At 33.7% G+C, this 19,524-nt stretch overlaps 1 protein-coding gene across 1 annotated transcript in view; it reads left to right on the top strand.

Annotated features, from left to right (window-relative positions):
- LOC128998135 (nucleolar protein 14-like) overlaps nucleotides 1-19,524 on the top strand; it is a 50,541-nt gene that overhangs the window by 5,427 nt on the left and 25,590 nt on the right. The window contains exons 2-9 of the mRNA XM_054424135.1: nucleotides 4,970-5,119; nucleotides 6,613-6,751; nucleotides 8,441-8,724; nucleotides 11,720-11,868; nucleotides 12,216-12,727; nucleotides 13,916-14,088; nucleotides 15,817-15,960; nucleotides 16,439-16,597. Of these exons, the coding sequence (XP_054280110.1) occupies nucleotides 4,970-5,119; nucleotides 6,613-6,751; nucleotides 8,441-8,724; nucleotides 11,720-11,868; nucleotides 12,216-12,727; nucleotides 13,916-14,088; nucleotides 15,817-15,960; nucleotides 16,439-16,597 (1,710 nt within the window). The remainder of the gene's footprint in view (nucleotides 1-4,969; nucleotides 5,120-6,612; nucleotides 6,752-8,440; nucleotides 8,725-11,719; nucleotides 11,869-12,215; nucleotides 12,728-13,915; nucleotides 14,089-15,816; nucleotides 15,961-16,438; nucleotides 16,598-19,524) is intronic.

Below are 19,524 nucleotides of genomic sequence, written 5' to 3'. Positions count from 1 at the left end.
TTACTTTGTACTTTGTATTTTTCTAGTGTAGGCTCAATTTTGACAATGCACCTGTTCTATATGTTATCACATCTAAAAGAATGTTATGTGCAAATAAATAATGTCTAATGTCTGTTCGTGGAACCCTTTAATTTAAGACCAAAATTATGAAAATCGGTCAGGTAGAAGAGCCGAACCGACTCGGAAAAGAAAACCAATATTTTTTAATATAGATAACACAATTAATATAATAAAATGTTGAAACAAAAATCAGGACTGAGGTGATTTCAGAGAGTTGGGTCCGATGCCCGCGACTGTGGCTGCGCGTAATAAACAGCATATGATAACATGGCCCGCTGGGGGTGCGACAGTCGCGTGGGCTCGCGACTAGTAGCGAGGGTGCGCTACTGGAGTGGCCAGTCGCGGCGACTGTCGCTTGCCCAGCCACCGCAGTCGCACCGCTTAATAAGCTCCATATGATAACATGGCCCGCTAAAAGTGGCCTTTAAGCAGTTGCGGTCGCGCGCCACTCGAGTGGCCGCGCATAATAAGGCTCTTACATCACTACTCCAGGACCTCCTGTATTCTGGTGATAATGATGACTGGCAACTGAAAAGCTCACCATTGCAAAGAGTAAATTTGCTGAAATATTTAAAAGTTGTATATTTCACCCCTACATCTGGTATCAAAAGAAGAAAGTGGGGGGACTGTGTAGAAACTACTGTGCTTTGTTCCGGACCACTACTAACACCTAACATGTATCCTGTTCTACAAATTTACGATTTTTCGAATTATCTTTCAGGCTTATCATATTTTCTGTCATAGATTTAGTAAAAGCATACAAACAAATCCCTGTACATCACGTTACATACGGAAAACTGCTATCACACTCTGTTTGGTCTTTTTGAGTTTCCATTCATGATTTTTGATTACGTAATGCTAGCCACACATTTAATTCCAGCGTTTCATAGACGAAGTAAACCTAAACTTAGATTTTACATTTAGCCACATTAATGACATTCTGGTGTTTTCTTGATCCGCTAAAGAACAACATAAACGAGCATTTTAGAACTTTGTTCAAACGACTACATTCTTATGGTGTCATTGTAAACTGTTCAAATGTGTTTTTGCATTGCCCGAAGTAACATTTATAGGATATAGAGTTTTAGTGTCAGGTGTCTACCCTCTACAAGACCGAATATCTGCTCTTTAGGAATACCAACTACATAAGAAAATGTTTGGTCTTCAGCGGTTCCTAGGCATGATTAATTTCTATCGCAGATTCTTGCCTTAAGAAACAGATCTTTAAGCACATTTACATTCTTTACTCAGTAGTGCAAATAACATGGGCTCACTTCCTGTGCCTTGGACTTGAGATGTAAGTCAACGTTGTTTCTCAACAACGTAGCGGCAATGTTTCTCGCCCGCCAGTAACAGGTTGCCGCATCCTACTTTTTCCAGCAACATTGCCGAGAGTTTGATGCTAAATGTCTGTTGTCAAGAGTCTGTTGTCCCGGTTGTTATGTCCCAGCAATAAATTTTAAATGTTGGACGTTATAAAAGATTTACATATCATTTTGATAATATATGTTGATAATATGCTGCAGAACAGATTAAATTTATTTTTTAATGTAGTTTAAGCATTATTCGAAATGTCTAGCTGCGAAATATCAAACTTATTTCAGTAGGTATTTTAGTTATTACAACATCTAAATTAATAAAATGATTTTCATATCATAAATCTTTATATGATATTTTGTTAGTCCTATACAAATTTATTTACTGATTGAGATTTTCGTTAAAAGGAAAAAAAATAGCAATGGTTTTTAAAAATAAGAGAATGTATAAAACCCATTTTCCACTTCAAATGTATTTTAAAGTATTGCAAACTAAACTGAATATCCAAAGTTTTGAAATTAATGTTATTAACAATACAAAAATATTTTATATTTTGAGATCAAAATCACAGTATTAATACTAGGCCTACTACTAGACCTTTTAACTACCAAACAAATAAATACTTAACCAAACTTAAATACAACTAAGCAATACAATACATAACACTTAAAATCTCACCGATGTAGTCCTACGATCAAGAAGCAGCATAGAATTCTGTGAATATGCATAAAATAATACAAATTTGATTAAAAACATCAAATTTCCCCCTCCCTCCAATCTCTTAAGCCTGGTTTACACGAGCCAGTTGGTGAGACAGTAGTCTTCACCAGTTGTCATCATGTGATTGTGGGATTGTCGGAGGCCAGTTGTCCTGCTCGTTATCTTCGGTCTACTCCCGGAGACAACTGAATTTTCAGGCAGTTGGCAAGGCAATTTGCCTGAGGTGTTTACACTAAGCCAATAATTTTTCACCAGTCAGTGTTGTCTTCTGACAATTCTCTCACATACTGGCATCGTTTAACCCGGCCAGCTTAAAGCACAACTATTTCGTAGTTGCCAATGCTTCCATAATAGGTGGCTTCCATTAAGGAGTTCAGTTATTTCAAGTCCAACATAACAATTAACAACTGTAAACTGATTAAAATATGAGTTTAAATTAAACAGATGTGCCGCAACGCAACAAAAAACTTTATTTTAACATTATAGAGTTCGCCGCAACAGGCTAGCCTGACAACAATTGTCGCACGGCAACCCTGTTATTCATCCTGTTATGTTATATAACTTACATCTACCTTGGACACCAGAGACTGAGGAAGCGTTTTGAGCTTCAAATCAAATCAAAAGTCAACTTCACAAACATGTTTTTTGCTGATATATGCACTGTACAAGAAATAGAGATAAAATATACGTACGCCATCATATATGTTGGGTGCATAGTTTAAGAAGTTACTTGTCAAAAAGAACAAAAAGCGTAAGGAAAAAATGTATTTTTCTAAACTTTTGATGGTAAATAACACAAAACGCATACAAGATATCGAAAAATAGTAAATTACAAACTTGCTGGTAATTTAATAAGCTTTCATTTTGTATATTACCATAATTTCGCTTACACACATGGTTTCCGAGGTATTAGCAAAAAAAAAACCAGGATATATTACCTTCAAGCCCCCCCTACCCCACAGCACAAGGGCTAAACGCAGGGACTTTTGGTATGTTTACCTTCTAACTTTACTAAACAAAGTTACGAAGTCAGAAATTGTGTTCCAAACATTTTCGTCTATACCTTTTCGTTGCCTGGACCTAGGGTTTTTTTAAAAAAAGGAACACAATATTTGTACAAACATGTCTCATAGTTTTAGCCCTCTTATAATCATACTAAAAAGTAAAAGCAAATTATAATTAATTTTAAATACATACTTTTTACATTTTGCCCTTGGTACAGATAAAATATTGTATTAATACATGTATGTAAATAAATGTACTTGTTTGTGTTTTGTGTTTATTTGTGTATTTCTATCTAGACAATAGACAGTTTCCTTTATTTGTAATTTCATTAAGAAATACAATGGCGTCTATTCATGTATATCTGTACAATTTAAATAAATATGATTTTCCTACAGTAACCCGACAAAGTTGGCTTCCTTGTACTGTTTATAGTACAGAAAGCTGCTAATTGCTGCATATTTATACTTTGTCGTACGGTTTATACTTTGGCGCACATCAGGATTCCAACGAAACAACTCAAAACAGCGTGGTTCTATTATGCACGTAATCCGTGTACGCTTGGAAATAGGTTGGCAACACTTAAAGATAATAATACTATGAGCAGCTGATTGACTATTATAACTACGATTTAACCTGTCATTTCGTGTTTATGTTCTCTTTTTGGTATTTCTGAACATTCTGGACTTTTCTTTTAAACGTTTTTAAAACTTTCCTACGATCTTAATAAACAAGAAAATACCTTTAAAGCATTTTTTTAGGCGCGGAAACCACTGCAAATTACAAAAATATACGGAACTATTTTCTCAAGTCGCGGAGCACATTGCTTGCCGAGGAAAAAATAGCGGAGTGATACGGACCGGGGACTACTTTCTCTAGGGCACCTATTTGTGTTGCCAGCTGAACCTAAAAACGTGTTTGAAAGACTAATTATTTATATGCTTTATAGTGACTGTTGGAAAAATATAATGTATAACACGAGTGCAAAAGGCCTTTGCTGCACTCGAGATCATTCCGCACGAGCTACAATCGAGTATAAACGTTGCTCTCGTGTGCAGCAAAGTGCCACTTTGATCACTAGTTACACAAAATTTGTGTTAATATTGTTATTTAATAACTATTTATTTGATTAAAGAAGTGTCTTTATGATAACATTTTTGTGGGCACAGTTTGCTGATGACTTCTTTCATATGTATTTAATTTTAGCCCATAAAATGGTAGCCTAAAAAGGTTAATGTTATAAGGTTTTAGAATATGTTTCAATGGTAAGTCTTAAGGTGCCATAACGAGGTAAGGTCTTAATAACGATTTGAGGTGCCTTTTCTGATACTCATCTTCAATGTGATACTTTTTATGAGAAACTTGGACCCTATCATACCTATCATTAAGGAACGCACTGTTTTGTCCAACATCACAGAGAGCGAGTGTTATTTTTATGTTGAGCTAGGCTTGTTTAACTCATCCTCCACTCATATTTGGAAATACACACCTATTTGGCGTTCCCATCTCAAATAATTGATCATTTATAGTTTCATTTTTTGTTTGTTAAGAGGTTTCTCTGCTGACTACTCAGCTTGTTTAGGTGGTCAGTTAGTATTTTCAATGGTATTCATTTATTTAATCTTAGGGAACACAAGCTCCCATTGAAGAGGTCCATTGATGTGTGTAGGAGGTAGACTACAAAATCATGTACTGTACAAATTAACATCTCAGGAATACCTACACCAACACCAGAGGGCCTAAGCTATGACACGAGCAGTAGCAGAGTGTCCAATGCACATAAGTGAAACAATGTAATCATGTGAATAAGTGTTAATCAATTATGTGAAAGAATAATTAAGTATTATAAAATTAATATCATTCATTGCAGCGTAAGAACACACTATTACAAGAATATAAAATTAGAGGAAAAAGCAATCAGTTTATTGACCAGAGAATTGGAGAGAGAAATAAGAATATGACCGAAGATGATCGAATAATGGCACGTTTTGCAGCTGAGAGAATGCGGTCGTTTAACAAGGTAAAATACATTAATTTCTTTATTGCATCCAGAAGATTGACTTTCTAATGCTGATTGTACTTACTTGTTTTTGAAAACTTTGTTCATTTATATAATACCCTATCAGTTTCTATATTGATTGTGAATCAATGAAACATGCTGATTTTTCTTAATCTGAACATCAAATCAATGTTGGTTGCGTAAACATCCTGGAACAAGCCATACTTTTGAATAAAGCAATTTTAAGCAATATTTTGTCCTTATAAGTATGGATAAGAGCTATCTTACATTTTTTGTAATGCTAAAAAAATGTGTGAACAATTTTTTAAATTGATAAATTGTTACTTCAGTTTGAATAAACTCATTTAGTTGAAATGTTATTACAAATAAATATTACTATTCCACTTATTTTAGTTAAAGATTCATCAAATATATCTTTTCACTAATCCTTCTTCTTTAAAGAAAATAACAAAACCATTGGAAATACTAAATTATTAGGACTAAGTCATAAGTCATTTATTTGGCCAGATTTACATTAATGCATTGGTTAACCCTTTCCACTCGAATTATTTTGCATGGCTGTTCCCTCACACTTGCATTTAATTTAAAGAAAAATGGCATGTTTTTGGTTTTTAGTGTTTTTTTTTATCTAATATTAGTTATTTAATAAGGTTGAGCTATTGATTCTTATTCAGCATAAATTATTATACAATATAAACATAAAATTACAATTTTAGTTTTAAAATTTTATTTTTGGTAGCCTATGGTCATAAATAAACAAAAGCAAAATAAATTTTTACAAAATCCATATATTTAGGCAAAATAAAAATATAAAACTTTTTTTAGAGTATTGAAAAAATATTATTTACATTCCTTATGTAAAAACAAACAAAAAATATCAATTACATAAACATTTACTTGTATTATTATGAATAAAATATGTAAATTTCTAAAATTTGAGTTTTTGGAATTTTTGGTTTCCACGGCGACCAAACTTATTTCAAAGCCAACTAAATTGTTCGTGGTTGTTTTCTTTGATCCAAGGGCAGCTAAAATAAATTGAGAAAACCATTGATCAGTCTTTCTTATCATTTTAAACATTTCTGCACTTTATAAAGTGAGTTTAGAGTCGTTTAAAACAATGTCGCGGCAGCCGCGACATTCGAGTGGAAGCGTCAAAAATGGATGTCGCGGCCACCGCGACATACGAGCGGAAAGGGTTAAGTCAATATACATTAAAAATACATATTGTCTTTAGACTATAAAATAACTAGGAGCTAGGGTAACAGTTTGGATTGACTAGTCTTGGTTTTTTAATTATTAGCTAATTTGTTTATTGTAGTAAATATGTTTTATACTTGGTATGCAAAATACCTTTTTGTTGTAACTCATTTTAACTTTTGGTAAACCTTCAGTTTGTCTGGCACATGCATAGCAATTGCAAGTATATTGAAATGTGTCATAATATACCTATAATCTTCCATGTAATTTCAATTTTATGTCATTATTTACAGAAAGCAATGTTTAACTTGTCTGATAGTGAAGTTTTAACCCACAAAGGGCAAACGCTGAGTGAAATTGAACGTTTTGAAGATACCAGAAGTGACGATGAAGAAGATGATGAAGGGAGGAAGAGCAGTGGCACACTCAAAGGTATGGTAGACTGATACTGATGACGCACTTGTGCGTCATTATCAGTGAACGTGTTAAGGGCTGGAAAGTTGCCCTTTACCGTGCCTACACACGGAAAAGTAACGTGATATACTTTTATCTCTTAGTCAGCTGATGAAATAAACAGCTAATTGCAACGGCCTATTTTATTTTTTGAAACATGAAAATATTATAATTTATTTTACCTCCTAAATAAATTGTGTTATAAGTTTAAAATAAACAAATTTTTCTGTGTTGTATAATGTAAAGTATCGTACGTTACTCGCCCGGTAAGCTTTGCTTTACTCGCACGATAATCCCGGTAAAACACCACTTACCGGGCTAGTAACGTAATATACTATTTTTTTGCTTAAGGGGGACAGCCCACGAGGAGTCAGATAAAATTCTTAAAAGGTTGAATTTCATATCAAATTAAAGGTCTTAGTTAGTAGAATACAATGCTGCAAACCCCAACTCAAACGGTCAACTAAGTCAAAAATAACAGCTGTAAAAGATTTATTGAATTTGCAATGCTATTATACGTTACCTCCTCAGGGGGACCCGCTAAAAGTCAGAAGACATTTTTGACTCAGTTGTTTGTTTGAGTTCGAATATGTGGCATTGTATTTTTACTAAATATGACCTTTAATTTGATACCAAATTCCACCTATGCTGATATTTAAGAATTTTATCTGACTCCTCGTGGGCCCTTAAGGGACAACAAATTTATAATAGAGGTTAAAAGAGTAGACATTTATGGGTGTTATTGATGTACCAAGTCTCATTACTTTATCTATAATGCTATAAAATATATTACACCGTTCCAGGACTTTTCAATCACACTATATGTGTTTTTAGTTACATTGACTTCACCCTTTTGATTCAGTTTTGTTTCCTCAGAAGACACAGATGGGTAGAAACAATCTAAAGATAAAATGCAATAATTAAAAAATCAGTATGTTAAAAAAAAAAAAAAATTGGCGGATATCTGGTTAACAAAGTGATTTTGGAAAAAGTTGTATTCATGATTTTCTCTTTATTTTGACCCAAGGAATCACTTCATAAATTATGTCCCCACCTTTTTTGAACACCCTGTATGGGTTGAAGGCGGTAGGTCGCAAAAAAAAAAAAAATACAAGATGTAGATGGTTTGATAGACTGTAGAGGTTTGGTAACTGCTGCAGTAGAAAGTAGATTATCTTAAATAATTGGGAATAGGCTATGTTTGAATAGCTGTCTTTTTTTTAATAATCGGCCATTGACAGTAAAAATAAGATACATTATTTTAACTTTGATTAAAAACATTAATTACATTTGATCATGTTTAAATGTATTTTTTACTGATTTTGATTGGCTTCTGAGCTTGCTGACACATTTGTGAGGATATCTTGTGGTCTAGGTGATAGTGGTGATCGTCTACCACAATTTAATTTACTGTAATCCTGGCTAATTATAAAGCCATACAAAACATATATGTTTTGTCAAGAGTTATTGAATTATTGTTTACCACAGCAAATACATAATCTAGCTCTATTTATATAAGCAGATAATCAATGCTTAAATCACTTTTTGCTATCTTAAATTAATTATTCTATCAACCTTAGTTTCAATCCTTTAAAACTTACAACCTGATTTAGTTCTATAAAATTGGTCTGTTCCTAAAAAAATGTATTTAATCTCTCCTGATTTTAGGTAAGTTTGTTGAAAACGCACATTTTGGAGGTGGAATGCTGAAAACGAGTAAACAGGACCGAGAATCACTGATTGATCAATTAATTAATGAATCAAAGAAGCGCAAAGCAGAAAGACAACGAAACAAGGAAGAAACTTTGGAAGCTACAGAACAGTTGGATGAGGAATGGAAAAGTCTAGGAGTAATTGTTACATCCACCAAAGATACAGAAGAGGTCAACAATCAGAAAAAAGACCAGTATGATATTGTGATGCGTCAATTAAAGTTTGAGCCCCATGGACAGGTAAGCCTAAAATTAAACACTGTCTTTGATTCCATTGACTATAAATTAAACTCTGTAAAGTATACATTTCAGTAACAAAAAGCTGTAGATACTTTGTGATCCAGGATTTTAGTAGGACAAGGTTTGGTAAAAAAAACTTGCATACTGTGCTGCTTTCAAGTAATGTTTTATGTTTATTGTAAGGCAGAGTCTTGATAACCAAATCTTTTGCCACATGACCTTCCATATTATCCACTATTTATGTTACAGGCAAAGTATATAATCAGGCATTCTATTTTATTACCTAAAATGAACCAAGCAATTTATGAAATAGAGCTCATTAAATACTTTGCCTAGACATTCTATTGCCTAGAATGTCTGTTGGCTCTGCGGGCAAAGTATAAAATACACTGTTGTAGGAATTTTTATTTAGATTCTTGTATCCTTGTTTAGCATTAGTTCATCTAATCTAAAATAAACTAAACTAACCTAACCAAACCAAACCTAACCTAGCCATATACAAAATATATCATTATTCCAAAGAATATTTTTATACTTGTGATTCCTTTTTTTGCATTAGCTTCCACGTTTGAAGAAACGTGGTGGGTCAGGTACCTTTAACCTGAAATTAATCAACCTAACCTAACCATATAAAAAATAAATCACTCCTGTTAAATAAATGGTATCTATCTTTTGAACAAATATCTTTATTTTATACTTTGTCTAGGGTACATATGCAGCCCTACATTACACACAATGCCTAGTCAAAGTGTATGAAATCCTATCATTACTATTATATTTCATACTTTTCCTAAACTCTTCTGGGATTTTATAGAACACTTGCATTATATACTTTGCCTGTAACATGTTTATTTTAGACACACACACACACACACACACACATATATATATATGTGTTTGGCAACAAGGCTCATCACCGCTTCCTGGCATCATTGGTGAGCAGAATGGCACCATTTGCAGGACTGTAGCTGACGTGTACATTTCGCTATGTCTTTACAAAATTGTTTAAATTATTAAATCTTGTGCCACATGCAAGATCTGGTCAGTGATATGTTTTTTGACCGCAAGAAACATAACCTATGCTGACGTTCATCGCCAGATGAGGATAAAGTGTGGAAATGGGTTAGGAAGTGTATTGATCGCTGTGAAAATTCTTTTTCCTTTGCGATCTTCTGTGAGAAATCTGGGTACCAACTAAAAACACAATTCTTTCCAAAATGGACATTTTCCATGGCTAAACTCCCTAACCCATTTCTGCACTTCTACCCACACTTCTTGCATTAGGGCCATAACCTTCACTCTTGTGGTGATGAATATCGGTATCGGATATGATTCTTGTGGTCCATAAACGTATAACTGACCTTTCCTTTTATGTAGCGGGAGATTCAATAATCTAAAAAAATTTTAAGAAAGGAGTTAAATCATTTTTAGATGAAAACACGGTCTCCATTAGCAAATTAGTCCTTTTTACTTTTGTTTCACGTAGTTGTGTGGAATAGAAGAAATCAATAGATCATGTTATGTTGCACTTGCAAACGTGGGTAAAATATATACATATATACAGGGTGATTACCGAGAAATGCATGTTTTTCAAATAACGAGTACTCAGGTATTTTAGAGCAAAAAATATATTAATGAGTGGAAAAACAGTGTACACAATATGCAATTTCATGAATAAAATTACTTAAAATTTAGCAATTAAAAATTACATCTCTAAGAAGGCCGCCTTCTGCTTGGATACAGTGTTGAAGGCGTTGCTTACAACTTGCTACGGATTTTGCTAACATATATCTAGGAATGGCGTTGATTACCTGGCGAATAGCTTCTTTAAGTTCCTGATTGTTTTTGGGTTGTTTATGTAAACTCTAGATTTCAAAAATCCCTATAGAAAGAAATCTGGAATTCTAAGACCCAGTGAGCGAAAAGGCCAAGTGACATCTCCAAAACGTGAGATAACTCTTATAGGGAATGTTTGCTGAAGGAATTCCATTCTAATGCGAGCTGTATGGACTGTTGCCCCATCTTGTTGAAACCATACATTACGTGTCTCTAAACGTTGACAGCACAGTTCCGGCAAGAAATATTCTTCCAACATTTCTAGGTACCGTTGGGCATTTAACGTCACTGCTCTGCCGTTGTTGTCTTAAAAAAAATCCCAATGATCCCCTTTTCACTGACCGCACGCCACACAGTCACACATAAGCTATGAAGAGGCCTCTCAGCTATGTTTTCAGAATTTTCTACACACCAAAATTGTAAATTCTGTTTATTGACTGCTCCGTCCAGGTGGAAATGTACTTCATCACACATAAGGATAACTGCTTCGTCATTTTTGTCTAAAATTTCACTCATTGTGTTACAAAACTTTACACTTGACCTTTTTTCTGCTTGACTCAATTGATGACATACTGCCAGCTTGAAAGGATGAAATTTAAGATCTTTTACCAAAATCTTTCTCACAGTGGATGGTCGAAGTCCTGGAGCAGATGTCCGCTTCCGAATTGAGTGGCAAGGACTCTGAACTGTTGCAAGGTGAACTCTTTTAACTATCTCAGGGGTACTAACTGTCTTGTCGGTCCAGGAGGTTTCTTCTTAATCGAAGATCCAGTTGTGTTAACATTATGTATCCAACCAAATCCAACGCAATATCGTGTTACGATCAGGGATAGCACCATGCTGTGCAATGTTAAAATGTGCACAAATAGTCTCGCTAAGTCTCAATGACTGATTCACCATTTGCGTAATATCGACGCATGACAAACGTACGATGCTCAAGGTTCCACATCTCAGCAAAAATTGAAACTGCACACTTCCCCCTCCACAACAACTTCCGGCCGTCGCCAAACGATATTCCTTGTGTACTACAAAAGTCAAAAACATGCGTTTCCCAGTAATCACCCTGTATATTATAATATATATAGTATACATAATATGTATATATGTATATGTATGTATGAATTCAAGACTATTTATTTAAAATTTAATATTCTTTCAGGCCTCACAAAGACTTAAAACAGAAGAGGAAATTGCTAAAGAAGACAGGGAACAACTTGAAAAGTTGGAAAAAGAACGTCTGAAACAACTACGAGAGATAGAACTAAATAAATATGGTTCTCATAAAAGTGCGGACGATTTGGATGATGGGTTGGTGTATTTAGTTTATGATATAGGCTAAATTAATATTTTTTATATCATGTTTTCTAAGTTAGCCTTTTCCTCATAGCTAGACAATAAAAAAAAAGTTGTTCAGAAAAATCTTTTAAAAATGTCGCTCTTGGACATTTAATGCTATTTGTAGAACTAATGTTAAATTATATTTTGTAATTAAAGTTATCTTTAAGTACTAGAGTAATTCCAGGAAAACATTTTATGCATGAGACTTTTGGACAGCGAAACATTTTGGAAGTAAAATGTAAAATGTGCATGATGGCTTTCTGCCCTCATTATAAAGCAGTTTGATTTTATGCCTAACAAATAATTTGGTGATTTAGGTTTTCTAACTATGCTGCTGACTTAACTGAAAATGATCTTGCTGCAAGTGACAATGATAATGAAAGTTCGAATGATGATGATGAAGGTAGCAAACACGGTGAAGATGAAACTTCTGAGAGTGATGCTGAAGATGATGAGGAAGACAAAAGTGAAAAAGAAGATGGGGAAGAAGAGGAAGATGATGAACCAGAAACAAAATGCAAGCGTGTGAAATCTTCACACAATGATGTTTCTGATGTAAAAACTTTAGTAAAAAAAATGTCCACTATAGAAAATGACAATATTGAACCCTCTGCCAGTGAAAAAGACGAATCGTCTGAAGAGGAGTCTTCAGGTGATGAGTGTGCGATGGACGACTTAACAGACCTGATGCCACCAGTAGATTACGAATCTACTTCCTTAACTGAGAGTGAAAATATTGTAGACAAGTCAAAAACACCTGAAAAAACAAAGGAAGAGGAACTTACTAAAGCTGAAATTGAAGAACTGGATTTACCTTATGTTTTGAACAGTAAGTACTGAAATATACCTATAGTAGAAAGTAGAACCTCGATTATCCGGAGTAATTTGGAGGAGGGAGACCATGGATAACTGAAAACCATGCTTAACCTAATATGGTATGAAAATATGATATACCCATAAAGCACCCTAATACTGTGTAAATATACAATAATGTGTTAATTTGGATTTTTTTTACCTAAACAAAATAAAATATCGTGCAATCACGATTTTTTCACATCATTAACCTCGGCTCAATTATAAAAACTGTTTAGTTCAAAACACAGCTTCCTCAAACTTAATTAAAAAATTGCTTATCACTGTACAGCAACAAATGCGTAAAGGATAGAGGATAAAGGATAAGAGGAGTATCGATAGTAATAGTCAACTAGCATTAATGTTGCCATAGTTGTAAACAAACCATATTAGAGACAATAAAACATTAGGTAACCAATACATTTAACAATGCATTTTAGTACACCATAACTAAGAAATACAATTTTATTTTTTTTCTTGAATAATAAGGTTATGTAGCGTCATTTTAGAGATAGCTTGAACTGGTGACGGATCAACTGTGGATCATCTGCAAAGGAATGCAAGTGTGTGATGAGTTTATGAGCTATTGATTGATATTTCTTTGTTCCATCTTTATACTCTGCTTAAATCAAGTGTATATTTTAGAAAAGAAGGATTTTATATGTTTTAGGATTATTCACTTAACCTATTGCATTGCATAGCTGAGTAGTTGAGTAATAGTGCTTAGCTGACAATCAAACGTCACGGGTTGAATTTTGAGAAGGACTGGTAATTGTAATAAATGGTCTTGGCTATTGAAACAGCTGATATTGTTTAGCAACAATGCTTCACTGAAATAACTCTCTTCACCATTCATTCATGTTTTCAGCCTAAAATACACACCTTGGTTAAATACACACACATTGTCTTAAAAAGACAGAGCAAATGAATGAATAATAATTGTTTAAAATTCATAGTCATTAAAAAAATCCAAAGATCTCAGGGTTAAGTATAAATATAAAATGAACCATCTTCATGTTATTTATCACACTATACAAGCAATATTTCTTACTTGTTATAGCTAGTTTTCCTAGTCTTGTTAAATGTAGGTTTTATGTTATTTTTCATAACATGGAAGATAAATTTCATAGTTTTGATTACACTTAAATAAGTTAAATCTATATAGTTCCAGACAACTACGAATCATTTAGAGATTTACTGAAGAACCGGTCTGTCAAACAACAATATGTGATATTTGAAAGAATGCTCAAAAGCAACCACCCGTCTTTGGATCCAGCAAACAAGAGGAAAATGTTGACTCTAGCTGGGTTCATAGTTGAACTTGTCAGCAATGGAAGTGTGAGTATTTTTTGCTTGGATGAATTCATCACTAAAAAAACAATTTTATGAAGTAGCAATGTGTCAATAGCATGTTTTATCTGTCCAATTCCATTTTATATTTTGTATGAAAAATCTTTTTCTAATCTACTTTGTTCTTTAAACATAGGCCCGTGATTTGCATGTGGCGTCCCGTCCCCCCCTTCCTTGCGGGGAAATTGTTCTCTTCCTTGTGCCCCCAACAAACCTAAAACCTCTTAGTTGGGCTCATTTAATAAAGCAGCCCTGTGCAAACATAAACAGCTTAAGCATGTTAGGTAATTGGCTTGGACAAAGAACCAACAACAAAAATTAATCAAAATACCCCTGCCGCAGCAAACCTGCAGACTAAACGAATTTCCATTTGACTGTTTGGATTTTGAATTAAATCTGTTTAAATAACTTAAGGTTTATCAAGTACCTAGATTTGCTGCTACAGGGAGGCTGTATCAGGGTGTATCAAAGTGTGTTTTTTTTTCTTAAAATATTAAATATTAAAAAGTTTAAAAATATTAAATATTAAAAATATTAAATATTTAAATATTAAAATATTATTAAAATAATTAAATAAATTTACCAAGTTTTATCAAAATATATCCATAAACAAGCAAACTACAACAGTTTACTTAAGAATAATATGAGAATTTTAAATTTACAATTTTGTTTTCTCCGTAACTAATAACTATAGAAAACTCTTCAATATATTAAATTATTTGCTTTTTTAAACTCTTTGAAATGGTTTGAAGAGAAATCAGGAAGTATTATGTTTTGATGGTCAAAAATCAGAAAACCAAATTTTTACCCCATTAAACCCCCATAAAACCCCGTTCCCAAGGTCCAATCCTGCTGGTTCACGGACGTCAAATCTCTCTCTCTCTCTCTCTCTCTCTCTCTCTCTCTCTCTCTCTCTCTCTCTCTATATATATATATATATATATATAAAACAATTTAAAAATAGTGTTTTTGGCCTCTAAGGACATAGGGTCTAGGGCTTACCGTGCTACCTACAGTAATAGTTATTTCCCTATAGGGAAATTCCCTAAAATGTAATGTGAAAGTGAAGGTTGAAAAAATAGGATTAGTTTTTTACAAACCTAGATGAAGTTGAACTTGATTGTTATATCATCCTAATCATGTGGATCAGCTACTTTCTGTTTAATTTTCCTAAATCAAAGAGTTGTCTAATCACGTTACATCTATGGCAAATAAGTGAAGTCTATCTATTATGATTTGTAATAGAATAACTCTTGTTCAAATTACTGTAGTTGTTTCAAAATTTTGCCTGGATTAACATGAAAAAGAGCTAGTATCTTTTTTTTTTTTTTTTTTGAAGTAAACTATAAATTAAAGATTAATGAGATTTTCTAATAAAGCTTGGTACCTGTATGACAAAAGAAAACTATGTATTTAATGATAAAGAAAATTGAATAAACTAACTCTGAACCAATTGTCAGAAAAGTTGTCTCGGAAGTCAATTTCTATTGTGAGGGAAAGATGATTATTGGACGGAAAACAAATTTCACTCACTTTTCTCTTGAGATCTAAGAATTCATAAAATATGTGTAAAAGTTGTCCTTTTATAATTGTTTGATACCTCTTTATGAGTATCTATGGTGGATCTTTAATGCAAAGATGAATTTGAGTTTATTTTACAATGTGCATCTTTTAACAAGACTCAAAGTGTTCTCTTTAGCCATTTTTTGTTTTCAGATCATCTGGGAATTCTTACCAGTTTTGGTATCACAGTTTAATTTACTGAAAGAGTTCAACAAAGAAGAATGCCTTAAAATGATGGTTGATAGCCTTTCAACTAAACTAGAGGACTTGTCAAAGGACACATTACCAGTCCATGGGGTAGGTTTGATCTAACTGTTCATACAAAAAAAAAATACATACAAAACAAAAACATTTATTTTCAAATAGGCCTAGTTTAAAATGATTTTAACTTTGCTATTGTTCCATTTTATATTTTATAATAAAATTGTGTTTTTCTTTTTTTGGGCTATTTTTTTATAGTGGTTTCAATTAGGGAAATCGTATAATTTGTTCAATGTGTGCCATATGTGTCCATCATGCAGCAAATCTATTGTAGTGTTGTATCAATCTGTAGGCTACAAGTCATCTGCCTAGTGACACTGTCTAAAAGGAGGTGTTGCTAGGCTGAGGTGTCCGGTGGTCCCAATAGATCCGGATAAGCAGGTGCTTTGGTCCCCAGACTCTTAGAAAGGCAGCAACTGTGGACATTGGTGTGAACATTTTGAATATTTAAGTTATATACCTATTTTGAACTAATATAAATATTTATATGTATTTGTTATGTTTGGTTGCTCAGGTAATGTACTTGACTTGGTATATTCTTGTGTTTCTGCGACCGCAAGGTATGGATGTCCTGGTGCCTGTCAGCAAGCCAGCTCTAAATTTAGCCTGTAGTCTAGTCACCCGCACACATCATGTCACTCTAGGTCTTCTCTGCTGCTACTTGCTTTTACAGGTTAGTGCCTACTCGCCAAAATCTAAATCTAGGCTTATACTTTTTATGCACGATGTATACAAACTCTCTGAAACACTTTTGTGTGTTTGTTCCTTAGTTTGAAACAATGAAAAAACCATCATACAAACATGGGCCTAAAAATGCTTGGTTTTATGTCCGTCTGTCTATACGTGATTTTCACAAATGTATCCATAACTTTGAAACCTCTTAAGCGATTGACTTCAAACTTAGTACGTAAGTAGTGACCGATAGAAATAATTTTTGCACAAAGTACCAAATTTCATAATTCTACCACTACAAAATGGCATCGATTTAAAATTTTCTATACTAAATATCTTGAAAACGAGTGATTTTACTAAAATGAATCAAGAGTGAGGGTTTTTAGGTAAATGTATGACTAATCCAACAAATTTTTAATTGTTAAGATCTATTTATAAATAATAAAGATATTACAATATGAATGTTACAAAATGGATGGTTCGGCGGCCTAGGCCATACACAGTCTCACAAAAAATTTAATATCCTAGTTGTTTAATGACCCATTTTTACAATAAGGTATCATTGGATTAGTCATAAAACTGCCTGTCAGTTTATTAATAGTTTTAATTAACCTCTTGTTTTTAAGATATTTTGATTGAAAATTTTAAATGGTCGCCATTTTGTATTGGTAGAACTTATAAATCTGGTACTTTGTGGAAAAGTTAGCCTTATCTGTCACTACTTACGTATAAGGTTTGAAGTCAATCGCTTAAGAGGTTTCAAAGTTATAATTACATTTTTTTTAATCTCAGAAAAACGGAAAAACCAAGTATTTTAGACCCATGTTAATATGGTTTTTTTCATTGTTTTGACCTACGGAACAAATATAAAAAAGTGTTCCATAGAGCTTGTATACATCCTGTGTGTTTTAGAAAATATGAATTATTTTCCAAAATCAGGCATTATTGGGTATTATTTCTTTTCTCTTTCTGATTTAAGACCTTGAAATCTGTATATAGAGGGTCATGTATACAGGGTGTTCCCAAACTCTCTACTGACCTTTTAAGGTATCATTTCTGGACCAAAGACAAACTCAAATATCCAGTTAAAATTTCCAAAACAAAATTACCTGTGCAGCCGCCATTTTATTTTTTCACAAAACTATTTTTTATTTGTAGCCTAAGGACTTTTTGTGGTGAATTGAATTGCAGTTCATAGATAAGTGGGTAACACAAAGACCTATTTTAATATTTTTTCCTTTAAATAGGTCCTTGGGTTATTAATCTATTTACTAAATTTCAATTCACAACAAAACACTGATATGAAAAATAAAAAGTTTGATGAAAAAAAATAGTGACTATGCGGGTAACTTTTGAGTATTGCTAATTTTTAACATGATATTTTAGTTTGTCGTTAGTTCAGGAATGATATTTTTAAAGGTCAGTTGAGAGTTCACTTCAGGGACACCCTGTATAGTTTTTAACACTAGGACTGCCCTGACCTGATGCTCGGTACCCTGGCAATTTTTGCCATTTTGCAGAGGTTTTTGTTAACAGTTCGCAGTGTCTAAAGTACTGTTTTATTTATTTATTTATTTTTTAACAGAGGGCCAGGCTTACAAGTGACCATGGGATTGCATCGCAGCTAGAACAGCTTATTGTGCACCCTCTTTCACAGGTTCTCATTATCCGTCAAATCCCAGGTCCTTAGTGAACCTTTTGACTATGGTAACCTGTTCTTCCCTTTGATCTCCCGTCAATAGGCCAGGGGATCTCATACGCAGACCTTGTAGGGCTGGGCACATAAATATCACAAAACGCTGATACCTTCACAGCTTTCACAAGGTCTCTGGCTGGGGCAAGCTGTAGCGAGATTTCCCTGAAGGGACTTAAATCCTAAATTTGCTTGACCAGCCAATCCTCTGTGGCTGCGTTAGCACAGCTAACCACCAAGGCTCCGTCTTAAAGATGGCAGCTGGATATCCTCACGTCTTTGCCACGAATGGCCCACCTGGACAGCTCCCCCTTGATTTTATTGGCTTCAGCCTCCGTCCGTTTCCAGTCCGGGTGTTCAGATATGGCGATAGCCATCTTCTCCACAGACAGTGTCTCCGAATAGGTGGGTGTCGGTGCTCTCTGTTAAACACCCTCTCCCTCTCCCTCTTTTGTCCTCGTCTTCTTTTTTCACCCCCTCTTTCCATCTTTCTTCCTGGAGGCTTCATTAGAGTCAGCTTTGGGGGTGCCGCCCTCGCCCTGCTTTTTTCCCAGCATCTTGGTTCCCGGAGGAACTGGCTTTGCAGGGAGCAGAGTTAGGGTGCTTGGCAATTTTCAAAAGAAGGCCTAGCATTTTTACACACATTTTTTTACAGACAATCTAAGATATATGAAATCTAGGCAATTTATTTCCCTACGTTGAAATATGATTGATTTGTTTCAAATAATTTTTTTTTCCAGAATTAAGGGGGGAAATACGGAAATTGGGGGAAATCAACAAATTTGCGCTGAACATTTGAAACATAAAAATATAATCAGAAGTATAATTTATCATAATATGATAAATATTACATGTATTTGTAGGAAATATATTTCTGAACAAGAAAATATACATATATATATATATATAAGCATATATATATAACTAATTATTCGTGTTTCGAATAATGTGTTTGCTGACATGCTATATATATATATATATATATATATATATATACAGAAATATAAACAAATAAAGGTTCCAGAAGCTTCATTCTGGCGTGAGACACACATACAATTGTAGGCTAGACTAGGATTTAGGCCTAGCCTACTAGGCATAACCTCTAAACAATCATCATTTCAATAACACAAATTTTGACATAAATAATAATACTTACCAAGCGTAATATGGATAAATACTACTACTAAATCATACACCACCTGACAAAACACTTCTTTTACACTAAAACACTAACC

Source organism: Macrosteles quadrilineatus, unplaced genomic scaffold (genome assembly GCF_028750875.1).
Source record: "Macrosteles quadrilineatus isolate MER2022 unplaced genomic scaffold, UCM_ALF_1.0 Scaffold_7__1_contigs__length_78375512, whole genome shotgun sequence".
Classification (NCBI taxonomy): domain Eukaryota; kingdom Metazoa; phylum Arthropoda; class Insecta; order Hemiptera; family Cicadellidae; genus Macrosteles; species Macrosteles quadrilineatus.
The sequence above is the reverse complement of the archived record's forward strand: the minus strand, read 5'-3'. Positions and strand labels throughout refer to the sequence as shown.